The following is a 20,249-nucleotide window of genomic DNA, read 5'->3' on the forward strand; positions in this document are numbered from 1 at the left end:
CATCTTATCTTAAGCAATTAAACAGTTTAACCCTAATTCGTTTAGATAAAGTTCTTCATATAACAAATCATGCTTGCCTTTTGAAGTTCTCCAATTTTTTCTGAAGCAATATACAGTACAATCATTCAAATTCGTGGGTGCCAATTAAGTGGATTAAGTTTCTTTTGCAAATTTGCGGGAATGAAAGGACTATATTTGGTATGGTCAACTATCTGCCCCCAATTTTAACTAATTTTTAAATACTATCACATAAAAATCAAATCTTTATAAATCATTGTGCAGAGGATGCCTATCACTTTAATCTTGATTTTAGTCACCATTTCTCATTCGCTGTTTATCTATGACGTAACATAAATGACCCAATTCCAAAAACATTGCAAATAAAACATCAATATGACAAAATAAGACTATCTTCTTGACGTGATTTCTACATTATGACGTCACTGTTATGAAAACCTTTTACACACTTATTTTCAATTTAATTTCAAATATATTTCATCTCATATTTAAGCTCTTTATAAAACTTTAATTTTGGGGGCAAAAAATGCATTATACCGCACATAGTCCTTTCTAGATTGTGTCGGATTTCAGTTAGAAGGATAACTCTTTCTAAATTTGTTTTTGTCGAAGATGTAAATTAAGGTAAGGCAACCTAAGTCAGAATACTACGAACGTTTAACTACAATCAATTCTAATGATTCCACAGTATTTTCTTCATTTTACTATCAAATTTTGTTTAAAAAATCAATGTAAGCATTTTTAGCATTCAAATATGTTATTAAGTACGAAAACCTGTGTACAAAAAATATATGTATAACGATCACACTGATTCCGTTAATGAAAAATGCAGTGACGTCATACAAATAAGTGTCTATCTTTAAAAACCAAAAATAAAGTTCATTATTGTTTATACGCCAAAAAAGTCATATTCTACGCCAGTATCTCAATCATATCTACATCGTAAAAACCGTATATCCGGATTTCGTAGAGTGTTAAAATTTGCAAAAATAGGAAAGAGGTGGTACGATTTTAATTTGCTTCAGTCATTTTTTGTGATTAAAAATGTTTCTTATATATAGCAAAGAATACCGGATATAATCGCTGCGTTTTGAATATCTAACGATTTAAAAAATATCGCGAACATTAGTTCAACGCGAAAATAACCGGATATACGAATACCAGCCAAAACAACAACATGTGCTTACTAGCCATAAACCAACTCATTGTAATTTTTTCGATTCCTTTAAATACTCGTGCCCTATTCCAAATGGTGCCTTAATAGTAACATGAAGTAAATCTGATCAATCGTTGTCAAGTATAAAACTAAATTATAAAGAATCTAATTACTGTGTAAAAAACAAAATTGACTGTTCGAAGCTATTTTGCGTTGCACAACATATAACAATAAGCTTACAATTTATCATCAATTAAACCAAATTTGTATCAAAGATTTAAATTTCTTACAGCCAGTAGAGTTCCACGAAGAAAAACACATTCAAAACATAAAAAGCGATAAATTAGATTCCGAGTTTGATTTAATCATGCACTCTACGATCCCATATAAATACATATGGTCATGATTTGGGGTTTTTTTGCAGGCTTAGAAACGCCGGGGGGGGGGGCTTCAATTTTGTAGCACTTTGAATAAAACATTAAAAAGATACGTGTAAACAATATTACAAAATATGCTAACGAGGTATAGTACAGTTCGAGTGCGCATGACTTTGCGCATCTTTTTTTTCCCCCATGCAGCCGTAGTTGCAAAGTTCAAAACTTTCTTTTAATTTGTGTTTCTTTACAAAAAATAACGTTATATGTAATGTTATAAATTAAAAATTTTTGATTTCATGGCTTTGATAGGCTAAAATGCTAAAATGGCGCCAATGTTTCCCGGTGTTTTAACTATGCATTAAAATAACGAAAAAAAGTATTTTTGTTCGAGGCGGTGACGATTTTAAAATAAGGATTGACGGAGCATTAAAAGAAACATATTAGCATTTCAAAATTGTTATTTGGTTAAAAATTATTTTTTAAGTCACTATAGACCACAATATGCTAATTTTCAGATATAAAAGTCATCTTTGATATTATTCAGGACTAAGCCACGAAGTATACGTGTTTTTTTTTTTTTTATTTCACCATTTGGTGATATTTTACAATAGTTTCCATTTATTTGAAAGAAAAAGAAATCCTTATGGCAGAAATACAAAACATATGGGGAAAACGTGAAAAATTAGTGCTTTTTCAAAAAATTCACATAAGGTTCCTAAAATAAAAAGTGTTAACTTTCGAGACAACCCCCTAGGAAATCCGAAAGTTAAATAAATAATTTTTTTATCTAACAATATTTGGTACAGTAGTAAAACTATATGGCAGAATTTTTTTATTAAAATATCAAGGGTAGGTTTCGTTAATTCATAAATTCCTAAGATGAGGAAACATCAAAACGTTAACCAGGAAAAAACTTATTACAAAATTCATTTCAATTAATACTGTTCATTACAAAATGTCAAAACATAGCAAACGTGCCAAGGAAACATAGAAAATGTACAAAAAAAAAGACAAAAGAAAATGCTAGATTCTACAAGAGGTTGTATATGTGAAAATAATATATTCACAAAAAGAGACACTTACAAGAAGAATTCCTGAGGAGACAGGGGAAATATCTCAAACATCGTCACGGGGAAAACAGTAAACATTTGTACCATTGAGCAAGAAACAGAGATGTAAACTCTGCTTAGGAAATTAATGGAATCCTGGAGGAGCTATTTCTGGGTTAAAACAAGATTTCTCTTAAAGGCACTCCCAAACTACACAATATCATATACAATACTGGCAAAAATACTACATATACACAATGGACTACAAGCTTTACTTCATGCTAAGTTCCGTTTTCAAATGCATATGACTTGTATGTTTATTATGAACCCTGAATCTATTGTCATTTAGTTGTTCTGTTTAACAATTAAAAAGAATAAAAATTTTATGAAAGTAGCGTTTCAGCTAACTTAAGATAACTGTAAATCAAATAATCCTGTAATACATTGGAAAATTGATTTAAAGCATTACGTTTCGATGGAGTAAAAAATCATTAAATTGATACATTTTTAATAGACTAGCAAAATGCATTGAATATAATAAGTACAATGAACGTTTTCTTTTCTATATCGTTCGTCAATAACATTTGATTTTCAGTAACATCAAGCAGCATAACTCATTAAGCAAATGTTGAAGATAATATAATGCCCTATTACTCATCACATTTTAGAGTAATGGACAAAAAAAATGTAAAATATCGAAAGTAAAATGTTGGATTAATTATCATTTTGATAAGTTTAGTTCCACTTTTCTAATCTGCATCATAAAAACATCCTACAATTTGAAGCTTTTTTTAATATGAAACCGCGACTGGAAACATTCTTAAACATGAATGATAGTAAAAACAACAGGTTCTTTAATAGAAAAAATATTACATTCGTATGGAAAAAGCAAAACCAAAATATAATAAAAATTTTTACGCTCTTCTTTAAATTAAACATAGAATTTTTGGAACTAACTACATGTATGATAAGACTGTTTTACTTTGTTTCGTTATGTCTTCAATAAATATAAAGGTACCATGTTTTCAATAGCATATCATGTGAACTAATGTAGAAAAAAAATTTAAGAGTGATTTGAAAAATCTAAATTAGAACCGCCAAGATTAAATATCACTTATTACAAATTATACACCTGCATGCATCTTTATAATTTGAAAAAAGAATTAAAAATTATTCTCTCAAATCATTAAACAAAAGAAATAACATAAATGCGCAGAATAGATATGTGTTTTCCCTTGGACTGAAATGTCACATTTTCATTGGTTTAAACATAGCACGTGATTGCCTCATATATCTCTATATTTGTTCTGAGAAATAATATTTGGCAATATGGCCGTCATTGGTCGACGCTTCGCTTACTCATTTCGACATTTCATAGTATTTTTAACATAAACCACATGCCATAAGTTCTCAAAGTATTTGGAGTAGTTGCCCTTTGAAATTTTTTAAAATTAGAGTAGTTGCTCTTTGAATATTGACGTCACATTGTTTTGTCTGGAGCAGAACAAAATGGCAGCGTCGAAATTTGCTCAAATCTCTGCAAAGGAAAGGGAGAAAACATTTTAAATTGAATAGCAACAAAACATTGTATGTAAACATGTGTGAAGCAAGGATTTTTAAAGAGTATTTGAAAGGTGAGATTGAAAATTTTGAAATGTTTAAATGAGTTAAATTGGACGAGATGTTAGGCATCTTGTACATGGCTTCATCGCTATTTGTGAATATATACGTCGCTTGATAGTCCTCGGGAAAACAAGACACTTATTAGGCTAGTTACTGACTCACTACGGAAATAGTGAGTCAGTAACTAACCTAATAAGTAATAATATACTAGTCTGTGTAAGAAAGCTTTTCAAGTTTTAATAAGCCTTTAGCCTTTTATGTTGTAAACACAAACTCTCAATGTTTTCACAAGATATATATCAAAAATGTAAAAGTTATGGATTTCTTGTAAAAATAAGATAGGATGAGCAGCATTAGAATAAAAATTCTGCTCTTTTTAAAGAATGTTTTAAAGAGTTATAACAAAAAGTTTCAACAATGTTTAAGATAGTCTGCATGGGATTATAACATAATATAAAAATACGCAAATTTACCACGTCATAAAAAATATTCGTCATTTTAAGTAAAAGCGCCAAAATTATTCCCAAATATGCGCATTTGGAATGAAAATAATTGTTATATATGATTGCATTGGGAAACAAAAAAAAATCAAAATATATCATTAAAAATAATTGCACCAGAAAAATCTACTTTTATAAATAATTGAGCTCTGCCAAGCTACAAAATAATCATATATAATACAACCATAAAATGCAAGTTACATGTATCATTTCTTTTAATGGCAAGCATAAAAATACATGTATGCAAACCAATAACAAAATCATTAATGCCCATTTAAACAAAATTAAAAATATTCTTTAATGTCAACAAAATTCACTCTTTAACAAAAATTAAAATAACCAGTAAGAGCATGGAATGTATGTAAACCATGTGATATAAAACTTACCATACTACAGTGTATGTATCAATTGTAAGAAAACTTTGGAGAGTTATCCTTTACAAACAAATTCATTGAAATACAACATCAAAGACATACAATATAAAAAACAAAGACATTTATAAATACTGTGACAACAAAATAAAATTTAAAAGTACCTTGTCAAAAAACTTTTGATACACATCAGTTGGTGACTTCTATATATCTGAATGTATATTAATGCCCTTTTACATACAAATTATCTCAGATATATTTATGAAACATCCTTCTTTTTCAGCTTATTTCATGTTCTAAATCCAATAAAAGGTATAAAAATATTACAAATAACAATACTAAAAACTAAAATGCTCAAAAAATTCAAGACATAACTTGAATTATAAAACAAGTATTTGACATAATGCCCGAGTTTACCTCTAAAACCACCAAAATGTCATCATTTAATGACTGAACTGATAACAACCTAACTGGTAACTGCATTCCACTTCGTCAAATTTCGTTGATTAAACTCCAACATTTTTTGGCAAAGAGATTGATTGTCGACACTGTCAGTATCCGACTCCAGGGGAGGGATAAAATCTGCTACATTACCTACAGTGAAAAAGCATCGCTCCTGATCGGACTGAACCAATGAAACATATCCGCTGTCAGGGTGAATCCTGGAATTGGGAAGCGAGAATTCGCCCTCCATGTATGTGTGATGGTGGAACTGTATGTCATATGGATCAAACACCGTTTCTTTTGGGTTACGCTGCAACATTGGCCAAACTGCAGGATTAACATCAATACACCTGTTGTCCCCATGAGCTGATATATGATAGTTCATAACCGTCTCCCGATTGTTAACCAAGCGCCTTTCACTTTCATCCTCCCCAATAAATGTCTTAATGGACTCCTCTAATCTTTTGTTGGGTATGTTTCTCATTTCCATTTTATACAAATTACGGAGCGCTTCACATAAGTCCTGAGCTTCCGGCCTAGAGGAAGCAAATTCCTCATGAAGTAGAGTTTCGTCGTTATCATGTAAAAAGTTGACCAATTTACGGATTTCAGCATCTCTAATAATACATTGGACATTGCCATTCATATCAACTACATCAGACAACACAAACTGTTCTTGAATGTCTGGATTTAAAATAGTTGTCTCGATATCTGGGAAAAATGAAATAAGGATGGGCTTCCTAATTCGTTGCTGATTTGAGGCTACTGCGGTGTGGATATTATCCAAGGACGAAACACAGTTCAAGAAAGCCTGACTTTCTCTTGAAAGATTTTCATTATTATGAACATGTAAATGCCTGGGAACTTGAGATCGATTTTTCTCAAGGGCAGCATAGATTTGAATTAAGCTTTTGCTAGATATGATTGCCACTTGATAGAAGCTGTTAGATTTTAGATAATCACTTGAGAAACCTTCCATCAGGTTTTCTTCTGCAAACTGGGCCTGAAGCAACAAAAGTCTAGAGTTAAAATATTTCAATAAGTTTAATCATGCTTCAAAATCCAACATGAAGAGAACTTGAATTTGTTTTCTTAAAAGGGTACATTAACAGGTGAATTTCTACTTTAAACATTTTTCTTCTGTATTTACACGATTTTTCTTCCTTTCTTAAAACAACTTTTTATAGGCAAAGCTTATTTTCTACAACCGGTATTTCATTTCAGGGTTTGTTTTAAAAGTAATAAGACATTCTAGTACGCAAACATACACATACATATCTCTTGAAAAAAATAATTATGCAAAGAGTGGTAAATCTTGCTTAGATTAGATCAACATCAAGTAAAGAATTCAATCTGCTTTATCACATATGAGATATGAATTCCTTGTTGAGGCTTAATATGCACAGCATCTACAATTTTTCAGATAAAAAGAAATTTATATAATCTCAATCCATTCTTTAATATTTAATCGAATTTATCCCAACTAAATTGTACATGTTTTCAAATGGAAATTCAAAAGTACAAAGGAAAGGGGTGATTTTCTACATGCAGTGTAATTAATTTAGAGATAAAAAAAAAATGAAAAAAAATGACAATAACAAATTTTGTGGAAAAGATAAAGTACACAAAAATGGGATAATTATAAATCTAGCATTTTAAAAAGTGCAACTTAAGTACAAGACTTTAATCATAAAATTTCTGATGGTGGAAGATTCAAGCTATAGAATGACTGGTTCGTTTAAATTTAGGTACTCCAATTTAAAAGAAATAGCACACATACTAGATGTTGCATTTGCAGGCCATATGTTGGCCTACATCATCACATATATTTTTATCTATGTTGTTTTGAAGTATATCAGATTAGCATGGTGATTTATTTGATTTTAATTTCTATTTTACCTTGCATCCTCTGATGGCGTGTATTAGATTTTTCAAACAAAGGACAGCGTTTCTGAGCTGTAGACTGTCATCGCAAAACACAGGTAATACTATGGTACAGTCTAAAAAGGACGAATAAACAATCAAAGTAAGGAATTACCCAACACAAGAAAAACTGGCACAATTAAGCATCAAAATAAAGAGGAAAAATCTTGAGTGTTCGTTGAAACAACAATGTACTTTTGATCTGCGGTTCAAGATATATCTTCTGGTAAGACATTAAAACCATACGAAATTGTGTCAGTGTCTGGTCCCATGACATATATTTGATCTAGGTCAAGTTTTGTAATTGGTTTAGTTTATCTAGAAGGCATATGCTGTATGGTTGCAGACTACAGGTTAAAAGGGAGTAAGCGGTTGAATAATTATTGCTTCTAAACACTCCCTAACGAGCCTTTGGCTACAATGGCATAAAATGCACATGCACAGCTTTGCAAATGCTGCAATGACAGAACTCTTCTTTGATGTTGGAGAGTAAAGATGACAATTTTCAACATATGTTAAAAGATCACGACTACATAGAAAGAGTAATTGAATCGTCTTTGTGTAATGGTTGCTGAGGCTTCATCTGATGATATAATAAAATTATAAGTAAATGCTGAAAATTCTTCCTGAAAACCCACGTAGCATATACTCTTATGTTACAGAATTACAGCACAAGGTATATATATCATGTATCATTCATACACATATCAACATGTTTTAACCACATGACGCTTTCTAGAAATGGTTAGAGGATGGTAAGTAATAATAGTATATCCAACACGCTGCTAAACAAATAGCTACTAAGTATAACGAATTTATATACATGTATACTTAACGATATTTTGCACCATTCATTGAATTCAGTCTAATGATTAACAATTCACCTAGTAATTATCAAAAATCTTATCTTATCAAAATATCTATATGATTTCAATTAGTAAACAACTGTAAATGTATTCTAAGAATCGTACGTTACAATGTCTGGTTTGAACTGATGAACTGTATCATTTTCCATTGTTTTTGGTATGCTGATGGTTTTAAAGGGGCATGGTCACGATTTTGGTCAAATTCAATTTAACTATTTTTAGGGTCTTCCGTTTCCAACGGAAGACCCTCTTGTTTTTCTTCGGTTTCTTTTTATTATTATTTTATTTTTTATTTTTTTTTCTGACTCCTTCTCGGCTTTATATCTCAAAAAGTTTTCATTTGATTTCAATGAAATTTTCAGAGCTTTTGTGAAGATACCGTGCCTCAACGATGTTAAAGTTTCAGCATTTACGTCATTTCCGTTCAAATTTGGCGGCCATTTTTAAATTTGAAAAAAGTGATTTTGTCCGGAAGAAATCTCCGTAAACTTTTAAGATACCGCTTTGAAATTTTTACTGATGATAGATGTATCAATTCTATAATGTACTGGGGGGTTTAAAATTTTGTTCATTAATTTTGCTCAAAACCTGAAGCAGTTCAAATTTTTGGAAATTTTCATTTTTTTGAACAAAAAAAGACAATACTACAGTCTTATAGAAATTGCCATGGTGAATTCAAATCTGAAATCCGTTTGAAAATCCAACGATGCATTACAGAGATATCGGGGTTTAAAAATTGATTTTTCCGGAAATTTTGATTCCGCGTCCTTGGTTTAAAAAATAGCGTAATGTTCAAAGTAAAATTAATTCGTACCAAAAATAATTGTTAAGTCGTGCTTGAACACATTCGGATTTTTTTTTGTCAAGTCGTTCTTGAAACCAGAAGGGTTTTTGTTAATTCGTACTTAAAATTATTCGGATTTTGTTAAGTCGTACCAGGAATAATTCGATTTTTTTTCATCTTGTTATTTAAATTACTCTTGTTATTGGTTTAAGAGCTCTGCTTCTTACAGGAACTTCCAGCTTTACTTCCGACATTAGCGGAAGACCCACTCGTTGCTTTGCAACGAGCTTTGCTCTAGTTATTACTTACAATGCTTTAGGAATGTATTTCTAATGATCAAGATTATAACCTGCATTGCTAAGTTTGTTGGTAATCTCATAATCCATTAAACAATTGATACTTAAACTCTCATATATTTAAACAATCGGATTGGATGTTTTCTTTAAGCTGATGAACCATACCTGCGTTGTTTGGGGTTGTTTCGCTGCTATCTGCTGGGCTGTAGTGTCTTCGTAGTTTACAGTCAACACTATCTGTCATATTAAAGATCACAACAAAAAGCCAATCATTATCAGTGTTTTATTAAATGTTATGTTGCATTTTTGTCATAATTTTAAAAAAAAATTAATATTCTTCAATTCATCTTTAAAATTTTTACATTTTTAAATAACAAATCGAAATCTGAAGAACCAGATTAATAAATTTATTTGTAGATAAAAATCACTCAAAACACTTAGGATAAAATAACATTGTAAGCTTATTCAGAAAAAAAAAATACATTAAAAGACCATGGTGCTACAAATATGATCCAGGAACAGTAACGAGATTAATTTGGCGCCTTTTTTCCTGTCAACTCTGATGGAAACTTCACTTCCTAAACGTCATCATACATACATGTAAAGTGTCTGTTAATATACCTTGTAACATTTCCTTGTTCCTGCTTTTAAAAAATCATTCCTTCCAACAGCAAAGCATTGTTGTATGATTAAAAAGAACTAATTGCATCAGCTATAGAGACAGTTTGAATATGGCAATTTAGAGACAACAGAGAAATGACAAGGTACCTCTTCTGAAGAAAAAGAAACCAGTGATGGTGCCAACCACCACCAGGAGAACAGGAATACTGACGAGGGTGACCAACTTGGACACCACCGGCTCTGGCTGGCGGCTGACAGTAGCCACACAGTCTGAAAATGATCATATGTAAACCTGTCATTAACACCTTAATTCACAAATCTTTTAATTAAAACTAGATACAACAGTCCAATCTACACCAAGCAAAAGGTGAGTTGAATTGTAGTCCTTTCTAGGGTCAACCAAAAGTTCAAGAGGGGGAAAAACATGTTCTCTTCTTTTGTGATACAATCGGGCATCCTGGGAATCCAATGTATTTTCTGTTGTTTTCATCCTTTTTCTCTTTATTGCAAGAGTAATAGAAATATTTACATACTGTTTACAGACCCAAAAGATTACATAGGACATGGTAACGATCCTATAAATTTTCCGCAAAGTTAGTTTGCAAGAGACATAACATTAGGTAAGGTTTAATTATTGTTGGATGTCTTTTTTCCAAACCATATTTATTGACACATGCATGTCTATAAGACTAATTATATAAAAAGAGTCTCTTCTATAATTATCTATGAACATTGATTTTTGTTGTCTTTTTAAAAATAAATGGTATTTTACATCATCTTCATGTCTAAAAAACAAAACATGATACTAAGTCATTTTATAGTCATTTTCTCTTTTTTTTAACTCATTCCAGGTCAACATTTTAAGTACAAAAATTATCACCAAAAAACGTCAAGTTAAACAGCAATGTTAAAGTTTAAATTTACAGTACTCCAAGTACTTTGATTTTCTATTGTTATTTTATATTTTTTTCTTTATTTTACAATGAAGAATTTTGCTGATCGTAGGGTATTTGTTTAAATGTCAGACAAGGAAAATAAAGGTCTTTTATATATATTTCTACTAAACACCTTTCGCATATCTAGATCTCTTCATAAAATGTAGGCGTTGTTGGGTGTAAGGGGACATGAAAAACTGGCTGAATCCAAATAAATAAATCTCCATATCTGTCTCAAGGTCTTATCTACAAAAGCTATATTAGCTTTTTTATTTTACAGCAAAATAGACAAAGATAAAATAGAAAATTTAATTAATAAAACAAGTATATACTTCCACAACAGCTTAGGTCTTAATTAAATTTTGAGGACCTAAAGGCCTGATCGAAATTTTCAATCCCTTTAATGTTCAGTTGGATTGATAGTTAATATGGTGTCAGTTATATTGAGACATATTACCAGATGCCACTCATAAACAACCCCACTTTTTTCTCAGGATGACTATACAATGATCATGAACTTTAAGGTTATTTATAAATGTGCCAGTCTGTGTTTGTAAAAGTGATACAAGACCTGAATTGGTTAATATCAGATCTTTATGTAGTATGTACAGATCCCTAATATTCACAGATGTTCCTAAACCAAGTGTTAAATACAGAAATACTGTAAATATATACTAAACATCTGGAGCTCTCCATGTCCTATTTAGCATTTTTTTTTTTGCCAAACGCCTACTTGTACTATATCGAATTTTAATTACACATTGCAAAATGTTGTGAACATATATTTTAAATGGGTAATTTTAAAAATCAAATCTACACTAATTTCTTTGATAAAATTATACACGCTAAATATACTAGCAGTACTTTATACAGAGAAAATCAATCAAATGTTCGTCCCCGTTTTATTTTCGCTCCTTCTGCAGTTGTTGGCATGAGGCGAATTTCAATGACTAGGCAAATTCAAATGTCTCAAATTATCTCTCTTTAAATACAATGGTGTCTAAGCGAATTCAAGATGGGGCAAAACCATGTACATGTTCAAGTAAATTTTTAAGGGCGAAAATGCCATGGGGCAAAAATAATACGGAAAGAAAATAAACGTGAATACAGTATGTTTACTATAATTGATACCTCGCTGTCCTTTATTACATTTTATCTGATAAATGTACCCAATAACTACACCACACTGAGCATTTTTGCATGACCTGTAACAATTGGACCATCACGGCAGTTTTAATGTGCTTGGTTCATTGTATTCTTTTCCATTGTGTATTAAAAAGAAAACTAATTATAAGTATTAATAAACATACTGTAATAAAGAAGTCAAATTAAACCATCATACTGAATCTATAATTAAAATAATATAATGTTTTGTGATGATCGTGCATCAAAAAGATTTTTCCATGAAATCCAAATTTTTTTCTGTATTAAATCATGAATTCCTGCAAATACCAGTTAATTAATTTAAAAGTACACAACAGGCTTCAATGAAAAAGGGATAAAAGAAAATTCTACAAAAGACTCATTATTCTTCTTCAGCATGTGAATGAAGATCACAACCCCTTCTAGAAATAGTCCAACTAATCAAAAAGGTAATTTTTATTTTTATCCTCGGCTATCATAACTAACACTGTGATTGTTAAGCTTTGTCAAAATCCAATTTTAATGGCATCTTAAAATCTAAAGCAATGACACAAAATATAAATAAAATGTAAAAAAAAAAATAAAAAAAAAAAATCCTCCTACATAGCCATCTATATAATGAAAGCAGATGGATTCTTTTATTGGTACACATTTCTCTATATTTTTATTTTGGAATGGAGGATTCTTTTTTACTAAGTTTTATTTTTTCGATCTATTATGCTGCTTAAAATACTGTTATTCTCTAATGGTTAGTACACAACTACTTGTACTAATTTTAAAAACAAATATATATACCGGGGTGTGTGTATATATATATATATATATATATATATATATATATATATATATATATATATATATATATATATATATCCTTTTTCTTGGTATCGGGGATAAATAAACACAAAGAATAAGTCCAATTTTGAAACAGATTTTGAAACAAATCTACTGAAGAGCCCGGTAGGGCGAAAGTGCTATAGATAAAAGTTGTTTGAGCATTGGACTTATTTTTGTGTTTATATATATATATATATATATATATATATATATATATATATATATATATATATATATATTGAATCTCTAAAAGATTTGTGTTTGGAAGTGATTATTTCCTCTATCGATGAACACTGGCGACAGGGGAAAAAACTCTATTCATGCAAGGATTATGCTAGATCCCTTCATCAGGTGTTTTTCTTTTAAATCTAAATCATATTTGGAATGCACACTTTGAGAGTTATCATTCTTGTCAAATGGTTCAAGCACCTTAAAACCGAAAAGACATAAATAAAATATCCATGGGAGACTCTTTTGAAACAAAATTTTTTACATCATTTAGTCTCAAAGATGATGATTAAGGAAAATATGAAAATCAAGAGAGCTTGAAGATCGTGGCCATTTTTAGACTGCAATGATCTCCTTTCAAAGGAGAACTCTATATATTAAGAACATAGGGAAAAGCCAAAATTTGAAGGTAGAATACAGGAAAAGACACTAATAACAAACTGCCAGGGCTGGACAATTTTGCTTCACTTTAAATGTTATTTGTTTTATCTGTCTGCTTCACAATATGTTTAAAACCTAAGAAGAATTAATATTACATCATTATAAGCATCAATTCATTATAAGAGTGTTTACTTTAAGAGTGTTTTAAATAAATGTATATGAACTTTTTCTATACTAAATAAATATAGTTTATAGCTAAAAACATCATATCTCCAAATAATAAGGCAAATCTGATGGCTAATTTATTGACAAACCAGCCTCCTTAAATTATTATAAAATATGAATGTCCAGCTGCCACTACATAAAATAAAATTTTGTACCTCCAACTGCAACAGTCTTTGATGAAAAATAGTGGTCTAATAAAGCCATTTGATTGTCATATGGTCTAATCTGCAATAATAAAACAGAGTAGTTTTTTAAATAGTTTTAAAACAAAACACTGAGCAAAACTTTATTAATAAATGAATATTTCAAAAAGTGTTTAAATTAAAAATCTCAGTACTAACTTGAATTGTGTAATTCTTCTTACAAGGCACATTTTCAAAGGTGAAGTTTCCTAAAGGCTGAAAAAAGAAAACAATATAAAATTCATGTATATACATATTAATAAGTGCTGACTAGTTATTATAATGACAACTTGTTTGAATACCTTAATTAAAGTTATAATATAAATTATTTGATGAACAATGATTTTGCCTTGCATTTAAATTCATATCAGTATTCTTAAATGTTTCTGAAAATTTACTTTTATATTAATGTTTAATTTAATTCCTCTCAAAAAACAAGATCTATAGCTAGGGGCCTTGAAATCAATAATTTGATTCAAAGGTGATTCAAGCAACATCTAGTATATGTTAGCTTAACAGTGTAATATTCAGTGGTAATTCTACATACATTATTATATACATCTAGTATAATTAATGACTTGCAAAATATAAAAAAAAGAATTGAGGATATCTTGGGACAGAGTATAATTATAATACAACATCTATCTTTGCCATTTATTTAGTGCCAACATTGTCTTATCACCTTTCTAAAGAATGGCATATAAAATAGATTCTATCTACAGTATTGAAACATCTTTCATTTTATACAAAGTACTAGGAGCTCAATTTAGTTCAAATGCCTAATGCAGTATAAATTTTTTTATCAATCACTGCTATTATGAATTAACAACACGTATGAATTAATGCAATTATATCAGTTTGTGAAGAAATGGGCTAGATGTTTCAAAAACTATATAATGTTTGATTGAAGATCAACTTTAAGGTGTATTAGGACCATGTGTACTGACAGATCAGTACATTAAAAAACAATAATCATTTTATGAAACTGAATAATCATTGTTTGGTTATATACGCTACACCTTGAGTTGTCTTTAATATCAAGCTGCCTGGTCAAACGTCACCATGAGTTGAATAAACAAAGCAAAAGTGCTAGATGTAATTAACAGTATCTTGTCAACAAGAGATGAAATATTAATATTAAATAACAAATATCAGTAGTCTACCTAATTTCATGCTATAATACATCGTACATGCTGTTATGAAGATGGCTTAACACTTAGTCATCTGTTCCCAACTCATAACTTGCTTTCTGATTCGCTGGTTAAATGACCAATCACTTATGAGTAAACAAGCAATTACTTTATTTGGCTTAAAGATATCATCTTTCAGTTAACCAGAAACTCTTTTTGCGGTCTTCATCTACAGAAAGATACACTGATATATTATCCTTTCAGCACTGAGGAGATCAACACTTAAGTTTGATTAGCTCAGTGAAATTTGAACATGCAGATAGCAATTGTAAAATATTTTTAAATTTCAGCTGCTTTTGACATTTAATGTTCTTAAAAATACAATTTGAAATTCATAGACAAGGCCAATGATAAATGACTTTAAAGTTAAAGATCAAAGTCTAAGGTCAAATCAAATCATATGTATTCATAATTATATAGACAAGTTTGAGTCCAAATCTGTAAGTTTGAGTGAGGTTCAAGGCTATTAAATATGTCACCGAGGGGAAAGGGCACTATAGGAAAAGGGGAATTAACTTGAATAGGCCCAACCCAAGAGACAGGGGGTCAGCCTAGTCAATAGGCTTAAATTGACCTCTAAGTCGAATATGCATAGAGCTATAACTCGAAGGCAGGTTTCACAATTTATTGATTAAGTGATTTTAATTAACTTATAAAATATCAACAATAATCAAATAGAATAAAGTCAAAAGAACAGGATAAAAATAATTATTTCTTAAAAAGCCAAATGAGTCAGGTTTGAATTTAGCTCAATGTTGCTTAGTCTACTGACGGACTGGTGGACAGTCAACTAGATAGTCAGTGTGAAGACATAAGCAACATGAGATAGTGGCCGAAAGTGTCTGACTGAAATTAAGCTCGATGTTGCTTAGTCTTACTGACAGACTGATGGACAGTCAACTAGATAGTCAGTATGAAGACATAAGCAACATGAGGTAGCGGCCGAAATGAGTCAGATTGAAATTTAGCTCAATGTTGCTTAGTCTTACTGACAGACTGGTGGACAGTCAACTAGATAGTCAGTATAAAGACATAAGCAACATGAGGTAGCGGCCAAAAGTTTCTGACTGAATTGAATAAATTTCTAACTGTATTTATATTCTAAAATATAATTAATGAAAGTGAGGCACAGTACTCATGATAATTACTCAGAACAATTACATTGACTAATTGGGGATAATTAGGAGAGTAGACTGACCCTCGCTAATTAATTGTCATCTGGCATGAGTTAACTCTAAAACACGTTACTCAAAATTACACACCATGACATATTCCCCCCTGCTCGAAAATGTTTGTCCTCAAACATAAAATTTACAAGTGAAAGTAGATATATGCAGTCTGACATGTCTGTGAAAAAATAAAATAACATATGCTATACAGAAACATGAATGCGAATACGCAACATTGTATAAATATAACCTTCGGAAAGAAATTTATGGCATGAAAGAGAAATAAATAATTATTGTAACTAATAAGTTTAAATCATGTACATGTAAATATAAGGAATAATATGTGTGCACTCATACTATTTCTTAGATCTACTGTGTACTTTTAAAAAAGTGTGTTTTACAAGAGTAGAATGAAATTTAAGCAGATGAATTTCTTTGCAATTGGTCAGGCATGATTAAAATTACATTACACAAACAATAAACATGATATTATATCAAAAGTTCCACGATGACATGAATTTTTATAATCATTGAGGGATGCACAGTTACTTCCAGCATAACTTCTCCAAGAACAGGATGGACTTCTCCACAGACACCAACAGCACTAGTTATGGAGGAATCTTGTATTTCTCCATTGTATTGTAATTGCTGTAATTGGTGTTGACTTATACAGCTAATGGAAGCTCCACTGTCAACCAAGCACTTAATGGGTGTATTCTGTAGTTTGGCTTCGACAAAGTTCCTCCCCATGGCTGCAGTGAACTGTAATTCTGGTGTCCCTTGGGTCATGCAGGAAAGTTGAGAACATCTCCTCTTCTGACATAACCATCCCTGGGAAACCTTTCTTCGTCCCATGACTGACTTCAAGTTTAGAGCTAGTCTGAAACTATAAGAGAGTAGTCAGTATCATGGAAGCCGAGTTGGACTGAAATTTGCACTTCATTTACATTTCTCTAAGCAATTAACATAGAAGTCAGAGATGAAATGAACTTGAATTATCTACACAGTGTACATTTTTATTTCTCACACAATTGAAAGTGGAAAAATATCAACAAAGTTGTACTTATCTTTCAGTAGTGTAGCTCCCGTTTGGATAGGTCTGGCTCTATTTCATCTCCATCATGGAAGTACCTTTATACACTAAAATTATCCTGCCTATTGACTGTGCCTTCTAGCTATAGCATAAAGCAACTATGCATACCCGGATTCTCCACCACATCTGTCACCGAGGGGAAAGGGCACTATAGGAAAAGGGGAATTAACTTGTATGGGCCCAACCCAAGAGACAGGGGGTCAGCCTAGTCAATAGGCTTAAATTGACCTCTAAGTCGAATATGCATAGAGCTATAACTCGAAGGCAGGTTTCACAATTTATTGATTAAGTGATTTTAATTAACTTATAAAATATCAACAATAATCAAATAGAATAAAGTCAAAAGAACAGGATAAAAATAATTATTTCTTAAAAAGCCAAATGAGTCAGGTTTGAATTTAGCTCAATGTTGCTTAGTCTACTGACGGACTGGTGGACAGTCAACTAGATAGTCAGTGTGAAGACATAAGCAACATAAGATAGTGGCCGAAAGTGTCTGACTTAAATTTAGCTCGATGTTGCTTAGTCTTACTGACAGACTGATGGACAGTCAACTAGATAGTCAGTATGAAGACATAAGCAACATGAGGTAGCGGCCGAAATGAGTCAGATTGAAATTTAGCTCAATGTTGCTTAGTCTTACTGACAGACTGGTGGACAGTCAACTAGATAGTCAGTATAAAGACATAAGCAACATGAGGTAGCGGCCAAAAGTTTCTGACTGAATTGAATAAATTTCTAACTGTATTTATATTCTAAAATATAATTAATGAAAGTGAGGCACAGTACTCATGATAATTACTCAGAACAATTACATTGACTAATTGGGGATAATTAGGAGAGTAGACTGACCCTCGCTAATTAATTGTCATCTGGCATGAGTTAACTCTAAAACACGTTACTCAAAATTACACACCATGACAAATAATATAGAAAAATTTTTTTTTTTGTGACTCTTCTATAAATGCTCAGTTTACTGCAAGGTCAAAGGTCATGATACAACAGTTGCCATGGTGATACTCACTGCTGGTAGGTCTGTACTGTTTTCATGGCGATCACTGTGAAGCTGTACTTTATGGTACTCAGCCCCTGGATACAAGGGAGAGAACCAGAGGTGGACTTGATAGCTGTTGTGGCTAAGCGTCGTCCATATCCTAATCTCTGGCTTCCATGAATAACCTGGTTATAAAGGTTTAATAAGGACAAAATAAGATTGTTGTTTATTTGGACTTGCCTCCCGTCTCTTTGAAATAACCCCCGCTGATAAAATCTTAATAGCAAAAAATAAAGAACTCTATTTTAAATGGAGATTTTAATTTTCTAACCAATTTTTTAATTAATTAAACTTCAAGTTTCAATATCATAAACTGCATCTTGACCAATCAGATTTTAAGTATTTCTAACATGAAAGTATAATTATGATAAATCATGTTATTATATGCAGTTTATATTTTATGATTTTAAACACCTTAACCTTGTTTTTAAAGCCTTCTATAGAATTTTAATTTGGGGGGCAAGCAATGCATAATGCCGCAATAACAGTCCTTCTATACTTATAAAAATGCAATTAATGGCATAAATTACAGTAGCTGGTTTTTTTGTTTAAAAACCCACTGTTTTGAAATAAATGTTCTGTTTTAAATGCTAATAAACTCAACAGTCCTTGAATCAGAAAGAAAAAGTAAGCAAGCCACAACCCCCCCCCCCCCCCCCCCCATTATTTGACAATGCTACACAGTATGTATGGCAAGTTATGCATCAAATTCACCAAAATAATTTGATAAAGGACATAACTCAAACAAAAAATCACCAGGCTGAGCTTATGCAAAATTGCACTACATAATTTTTTTTGTAATATGCATATATACACATTGTGTCCTAAATACCTACTAGTACAAAGTTTCACTTAATTCCATGCAGCAGTTTAAGAGGAGTTGCGCTAATATAAACTGTTCATTACTAATACATTCAATATATGGCCACAACTCAAAGTTGAACAGTGCCAAAATTCTCAAAAATATAAATTTTGGAATCAAAATAATTCTGGTAATATGCACAGCTACACAATTGTGTCATAAATACCTCAAAGTTTCTTGAAATTCTGTGCAGGAATATATAAAAGGAATATCATTCTGCATATCTGCGTGGGGAATAATGAACACTTAATTATCATTTCTTTTGATCTTGACTGTACGAAATGTGCATCCCTGATTTTATCTCTAACCACAATTCGGTCTATTTTACCGTCAATTTATCCATAATATAGATTAATAAACATCCTATACAGTTCAGAGCAGTGGGACAAATAACAAGATTTGCTGATCCAGCAGAATCACAAAAATGTAGATATTGAGATTCAAATGATTAAATTAGTGCACATGCACTATAATACTTGTTATTGAGTACTTAGATACCTTCCTTATCTACTTTAACTGTAGAGATCGGCGAATTTGCCCGGACCAATTATTGTCAGGTGCAAAATATAATGCTGTATTGCACTGGTTACTAAGCTACCACATACAAGTAAATCTTCCTGCTTGTCTGCGGTGCCAATGGTTATCCTCCCTTTGGCAATTACACGACTAATTCAAACTTCAAATAAAAAATATTTACCTGTAATTTAAATTCTAAAATGTTGTTTTGCCAGTTTAAGGGAATTAAGGTGAAAAAAACCCACAAGAATCAGATATATTTCTTTGCACTATAAGTCAAGCTTGAAGGCACTTAAAGCGAACTAAACAGGATACTTCTATCTGTCTGCATTACACCTCCATCATCCCAATACCTTCTGCTAAAACCATTAATTAGGTGTACATGTGCTTTTTGGAGTCATAAAAG

At 31.2% G+C, this 20,249-nt stretch overlaps 1 protein-coding gene across 1 annotated transcript in view; it reads right to left on the reverse strand.

Annotated features, from left to right (window-relative positions):
- Positions 1 to 5,464: 5,464 nt before the first annotated feature.
- The window catches only part of LOC128159771 (uncharacterized), a 56,188-nt gene continuing 41,403 nt past the window's right edge, over positions 5,465 to 20,249 (reverse strand). The window contains exons 6-12 of the mRNA XM_052822960.1: positions 18,436 to 18,590; positions 14,119 to 14,175; positions 13,933 to 14,002; positions 10,176 to 10,298; positions 9,573 to 9,644; positions 7,438 to 7,538; positions 5,465 to 6,541 (exon numbers count right to left, since the gene is read on the reverse strand). Of these exons, the coding sequence (XP_052678920.1) occupies positions 5,561 to 6,541; positions 7,438 to 7,538; positions 9,573 to 9,644; positions 10,176 to 10,298; positions 13,933 to 14,002; positions 14,119 to 14,175; positions 18,436 to 18,590 (1,559 nt within the window). The 3' untranslated portion in view covers positions 5,465 to 5,560. The remainder of the gene's footprint in view (positions 6,542 to 7,437; positions 7,539 to 9,572; positions 9,645 to 10,175; positions 10,299 to 13,932; positions 14,003 to 14,118; positions 14,176 to 18,435; positions 18,591 to 20,249) is intronic.

This window comes from Crassostrea angulata, chromosome 8 (assembly GCF_025612915.1).
Source record: "Crassostrea angulata isolate pt1a10 chromosome 8, ASM2561291v2, whole genome shotgun sequence".
Taxonomy (NCBI): Eukaryota; Metazoa; Mollusca; class Bivalvia; order Ostreida; family Ostreidae; genus Magallana; species Magallana angulata.